This window comes from Octodon degus, unplaced genomic scaffold, assembly GCF_000260255.1.
Source record: "Octodon degus isolate 3935 unplaced genomic scaffold, OctDeg1.0 scaffold00073, whole genome shotgun sequence".
NCBI classification, from domain to species: domain Eukaryota; kingdom Metazoa; phylum Chordata; class Mammalia; order Rodentia; family Octodontidae; genus Octodon; species Octodon degus.
Window position 1 is genome coordinate 7681708 of NW_004524649.1, and position 6476 is coordinate 7688183.

Genomic DNA, 6476 nt, shown 5'->3' on the forward strand with positions numbered 1-6476 from the left:
ACTTTTGGCTGGCTGGAGGGTTGTGGGGATGGAACTACAACAACCTGAGGCTGACAGCTTTGTGGAAGCAGCCACTTAAAGAACTGAGCTAGGGCCAGACCCCTGCCAATCTTAATCTACATTTAATCTACATTTTCCCTGGCTAGAAAGAAGTCTCTAAGGAACGTAGGGAGACAACATAAACACCAGTTACCCATTCAATCTTTTTCTTCTTTTCCAATCGCCAAACGACTAAACCTTTCTGTCTTCCACTTTCCTAACCTCCATGATTCTCCATCCTGGCTATGTCCGTGTCCTCTGGGTGGATTTGGATATTTGGAGACCGACACGGAGTCCCCATACTCAAGCCATTCTGGTTTAAGTGGGGTCCCAAGCCTCAGTCACACTGAACAAACTTCCCAGGACTCAGGATTTGTAGCCAGGGCTCTTCACACAGCCACATCCTACCCCTCCCAAAAATCACAGGCTTCACCGATCTCAGGACTGGTCTGACCTCGCTCTCTGCTCCCTCAAGTTTCTTGGGGGTCAGGCCCTTCTCTTCCTTCCACACAGGGGATCTGCCTCTAGTCCCAAAAGTGCCCCCGGAAACCTCCACCCTCAAATCTCTCCTCTCTAGCTGGGGATTCCGAATCTTAAATTTCCCATCTCTGCTTGCTTTCGACTCCTCCCATTCATTACTTTCCCTCTTCCGCAAACAAGGTTCAACCCCAACACCTGAGAAGGTGTGTAAGGACTACTCGCGGTTTAAGGACTGCTCACTCGCGAGGCCACCAGGCTGCAGGCTGCAGGCGCGCGGAGCACTTGCGTCCGGGCCTGACTCCCAGGCCGCCCCGCGTGCCGCCTGGCCCTCGCCCCGGCCTCACACGCCCGCCGACTCCGAGGAAATGCGGACTCGGGCCGCACGGCCGACCGGCCGATCGCTAAACTAAGGACGCGTCCACAAAGGCAAACTCCAGGCACATCGGCCGGTACCTCTGTCCCTTCCAAAACCTGCAGTCTGCACAGCGAATTGTCCGCCCAACGGGTGACAGCGACCTCAGCCAAGGGCCCCGGCCATAGCGAGGGTCGCGATCAGCAGCCCGGGGACTGGAAGCGGGGACCCTAACCCCAACACACCCTTGAACCCCAGCTCCAGTTCCCACGGGACCGAACCCGAGAATGTGCTCCAGGCCTGGGCGGGTGAGAGAGACCCCAGGTTCAGGCCCGACGCGCGCGGACCCGGAAGGAGCGGTCACGCGCCACTGACCTGACGGTCCTGCTGCTGCCTGAGGTGCACGCCGGCCACCGTGCCCGCGGTGAGCAGCACAGAGAGGCCCAGCACCACCTTGGAGGCCCGCGACATCCCGCGCCACCGCCTGCAAGGGTCGCCGAGCATGCGCAGATGCCGCCAGGCGCGACCCCTCGAGCGCAGAACTGGCGCGCCCCAGTCGTGCCAGGTGCGAGCAATCGAAAGCCGAGCACCAAGCGCCCTGCCTACCGCGCGGGCAGAGCGGTCTCAAACTCCTGTCCTAAACCGCTCCGCCCCGGAGTGATCCAGCATCCGGCCCTATCCGCCCCGACCCCTTGAGGGTGAGGATTGCAAATTCAAACTCAACTTGAGCATTTTACTGCTTTAGCAAAACCCTGCCTCAAGATTTAAAAAAAAAAAAAAAAAAATTAAAGGACTGAGGATGTTGCTCAGTGCGAAGATGTAGGTTCAATCCCCATGATTGCAAGTGGCGATCGAAATCCTTCCAGCTGAAAAGCAGGCTGCTGAAATTAGGTCTCACCGTGTTACCCAAGCTGAACTCTCACCTCCTGGACTCAAGGAATCCTCCCCCTTCGACCTCCCGAATGAATTCCCCACTGTTGGGATTACAGGCGCACACTGCGGCGCCCCCTTAGGTCTAGGGGATGGAACCCAGAGCTTGCATTGGCCATGCAAGCTTCCTCCACCGAGCTGTGCTCCCAGCCCCTACCCCCGCAACCTTCAAGAGGAGCTTTTGCACTCTCGGAGCCTCAGTTTCCGGCCAGTACTGCAGGATTCCTTATGCCATTACCTGGAAAATAAACGATAGAAAGGATCCGTTCGTTGTTCTGAGTGTCACTGAGAGTGTAAGGTGGTATGAAGCAAATACTACTTTTTTTTTTTTTTTGGTGGAACCGGGAATGAAACTCAGGCCCGTGTACTTGCCAGGCAAGTACTTATTCTACTAAACCATCTCCCTGGCCCCCAGAATATTACTATAAGAAATGTAATAAAATAAGCCGACTGTGATGGCACACGCCTGAAATTCCAGCACTCAGGAGGCTGAGGCAGAAGGATCACCATGAATTCAAGGCCAGCCTGAACTACATATGGAGACCCTGTCTCAAAAAACAAAGAACAAATTAACATAAAAGTTAGAAACATGGAGGGGCCCGGGGAGAAGTATAATAAAATAGAAAGAAAGATACCTTTTCCAAGTGTCATTCTGTCCTCAGCTTTTTTTTTTTTTTTCCATCCTGAGGAGGATAGGTCATTGAATTGGAAAACAGAGTTCCAGCCCCAGTATAAAACCTTGAAATGAGAAGTAATCAGAGCTCATTTGTATGTTTCTCTACAGAAATAACCATTATACTAGACTGCTTTATACTTGTGGTAGACACCAGTTTTGTTTTGTTTTGGTTTTGGTACCAGGAATCGAACTCAGGATCTTGTGCTTGCCAGGCAGGCACTGTGCCCCTGAGCTATATCCCTGGCCCCAGATATTTTTATATCTGTACAGTATTGACCTTCCACAGAAATGAGCGTTTAGAATGCACATCAGGGAGTTAGAAGGCCTTTTTCTTACCATAACTTATGTTTCAACTTGTCTTCTTGAAATGTATTCTACTTTTTCAAATCTCCGGTGTGTTAACTGTGTCAGATAAAAAATTAGAATAGCTATTTAAATATTCATAAGTTTAAGTGGAATATTTTATGTGATCATGGTCACTGTCCTTACTGAGTTGTGAAAGAGTACTAGCATACCGTCAAGCGTCAAGCGCTGAAAAGAAATAATTACTAGCCTAAATACTTCTTTTGGTTTTTGTTTCATTTTGTTTTTTGTTTGGGGAGTTGGGGTTTTTTGTCCTTTTGTTATTTGAGATAGGGTTTCACTATGCAGTATATAAACTGGCCTTGCACTCACTGGGTACCAAAGCTGCCCTCGAACTCACAGTGACCCTCCTGCCTCAATCTCCAGTGTGCTGGGATTATGCCATCATGCCCAGCCCTAAGAACATTTTTAAGCACGTACAGTATCTTAGAATAACAGCAGTTTTCTAGGACATCTTGAAGAGTTTCTACTAATGAATATGTTTTCAAAAAGGAAATTCAGGACTTGCCAGCTTTGGGTTTTGGTTTGGTTTTTTTTTTTTTTTTTTCCTTTGCTGGTGTGGATTAGACTGATTCTTCCAATAAACCTTTACTGTGGATTAAGGGTAACCCTCTACCCCTCAAACCAGCCCTGGGAAGGGAAACAGACTGTATATCTGATCCCCACAATGTAAAAGGCAAGAGAGATAGTTGCCAAGTAGCAAATGTTGTCTTTTCCAAAATTCATATGTTAGAATCATAACACAATGCTCTTTGGGATGGCATTCCGCAAGTGACTGCTGTTAGGGTTTCTATAGATTGCCACAAAATCACACATGGGGACACGCTCCTAGGCAGGGGCTCTGGGAGGTCACTGGACCATGGGGGCCTGATACTCATCCGTGGGTCAGTCCACTAATGGGTGTACAATGGGCTGTGGTGTTGGGAGGGGAAGCCTGATGGAAGGGGAGTGACTGGAAGGGTCCATCCCCTTCTCCCTTGACCTCTCTCTGAGTCCCACCGCCACTCCATGGACCGCTTCTCCTCAGCACCCCTGTTTGCCGTGCAACCCTGCCTTGGAGCCGGCAACTGTAGACTGAAGCCTCTGCAAACTATAAGCCAAAATAACCCACTCCCTCTGTAACTTGTGCGTGTCCATGACAGGAGAGTAACGCAGAGAACTGCCATCAGACTTTGCTGGGTTAGAATCTACCACTCAAGGACAGACCTACCCAACCAAGCTGAGGAAGACAGGCAAAGGAAACTGAAATTCACAGAGATAAAAAGGATTGCAAAGAAAATGATGAATGTGAAAAGCAGGCAGAGGAGATCATTACACACATTATTCGTGACCCTGAAAAGGAAAACTGAAGTGATTGACAGAACAGAAAGTATATTTATAGAGGAACTTGAATGAATTTTTTGAGATAAAACCATAAACCTAAAAATTGAATGAGTACCTCAAGCCCAAGGAAAATTGACTTAAAAACACAGTCCAGTTTCTGATGTTATTGGACTTGAGAGGTAAAGTGCACTTTACGAAGCCATCTAAAAAAAAGAAGAAGAAGAAGAAGAAGCCTGGCGTGGTGGCGCATGCCTGTAATCCCAGCGGTCAGGAGGCTGAGACAGGAGGATCACTGTGAGTTCAAGACCAGCCCAGGCCACAAAGTGAGCTCGAGGCCAGCTTGAACTACACAAGACCCTGTCTCCAAAAAGAGAAGAAAAGAAACCATGCAAAGAAGGCTGGGTGTGGTGGCAAGTTGAAGACCAGGCTCAACTACAATGTGACTCAATCTCCAAAAAAAAAAAAAAACAACGCTGCTCATCAGATAAATGTTACCAGGTTTGGGGCTGTTGCCTCTCCTTCTGGTGTCGGATTCCAGGTTCTTCTCATCTAGGACAAAGACTTGAAAGAAACAAGCAAAACACAATGGCAAAGGTTATTTGAAGAAGTAAAAGTAAGAAAGAGACTGGCTCTGTAGAGCAAGCTAGATCAAGTAAAAGAGGAAAAAGCAAGATAAAAGCACACTCTGGAGCAAGCAGGACAGGCTATCACGAGGAGAGCCAAGCTAGCAAGCTCTTTTTGGCTCCTGTGTCCTTTTTTTGGAGAGAGGAGGAGGCAGGGACTGAAGTTAGGATCTTGCACTTGCCAGGCAGGTGCTTAAGCTGTTGAGCTATATCCCAGCCCCTGTGTCCTTTTATATTGTCCAAATCTTGAGGGAACCTGGGTGTCTTAATTACTCTTCTCTTGTTGCTGGGACAAATACCTGCCACTCAAAATGAAGGAAGGAAAGGTTTATTTAGCTCACAGTTACTGGAGGTTTCAGTCCATACGCAGCTGGCTCCAAGGCAGAGCAGCACATGACAGAAGGCAACCTCTCATGGCTGCGGCACAGAGCAAGAGTGCAGAGAGTAGCAGCAGCAGCTCAAGCAGCTAGCTTCTCTTCCCACCTTACACTGAAATGCAAATTACCTGCCCCAGGGCAGGTGCAGCAACCACACCCACAGTAATCAATCACAAATTCCAGAAGCCACTCCAAGACTGCATGAGGCTTTGGGGGAACACCTAGACACAAACCATAACACTGGGAGAACTTTAACATGCAGGTCTTGAGAGGCTGTGTTGGCATCTCACCCCTCAGGTTGACCTCAGGCCTAGGCCGTCTGTCTTAGTTACTCTTCTGTCGTTGCTGGAACAAATACCCGACACTCAAGCTTAGGGAAGGAAACGTTTATTTAGCTCACAGTTACCAGAGATTTCATAGTTTAAAGCAGTCTGAATTACATAGCAAGACCTCGAGACATTGCCATCCTGCGCTACAGGGTCTGGAAAAGAGGCTGTTGTGCTGCTGTATCCAGGATGATCCGATCCATACCTGCAAGAGAGGCTACCAGGCAGGGAGGTGTGTGGGGGAGTGCATGCTGTCAGTTTAACGGTTTGCACCTCTCTGGCCCCACCCCCTCAAGCCCCGCCCTGGTTATCTGGCCCCGCCCCTCGAGCCTGGCCCTGCCCCTCAAGCGGTGACCGCCCCATGATTTACATGCGGCTTGGATGGGGGGCAACGAGCTACAAACCATAACACCATCCTACTAAAAACCTCTCTTCCCCTCTCTCTCTCTCTCTGTACCTCCTCCCTCCCTGATTTTAGGCACGTGCAGAAGATAAAGAGTTGTGGGGTCGAAAGGCTTCCACCCAGATCTCAGAGGGCTTGGGAAGCCAGGCAGTGTGCTCCTGAGAGGGCAATGTGTGAAGCCAAAGGTACAGGGGAGACCCCAGAAGTTTAGAGATGTCAGGTACATGAATCATCTGAGGAAAAGTGGAAGGTGGAGCAAAGCTGGCCCAAGACAGAAGCCATGGGAGCTAACACCACCAGCAGGACCCTGATGGTGGAGCCACCCAAGCCCTTTGGAGTTCATATCTTGCCACAGATGCTGCACATGAAATTACAGGACTTCATGTGTGCCCTGCTGATTTTGGACTTGCTTTGGTCCCATTCATTTGAAACCCATTATTTGTAATGTTTATTTTGTACCATTGAATGTTGGAAGTGTTTGACTTTTCTGTCAAACTCACAGCTAAGAGTTTGCCTTAAATCTCAGAAGAAACTTGGGACTTGGACCTTTCCACAATGCTAAAACTATTAGGAGTTCAGAAACT

At 49.1% G+C, this 6476-nt stretch overlaps 1 protein-coding gene across 1 annotated transcript in view; it reads right to left on the reverse strand.

Moving 5' to 3' along the window:
• Pet117 (PET117 homolog) overlaps positions 1 to 1616 on the reverse strand; it is a 3847-nt gene extending 2231 nt beyond the window's left edge. Inside the window, exon 1 of the mRNA XM_004635600.2 lies at positions 1247 to 1616. Coding sequence (XP_004635657.2) covers positions 1247 to 1375 — 129 coding nt within the window. The 5' untranslated portion in view covers positions 1376 to 1616. The remainder of the gene's footprint in view (positions 1 to 1246) is intronic.
• Positions 1617 to 6476: the final 4860 nt, after the last annotated feature.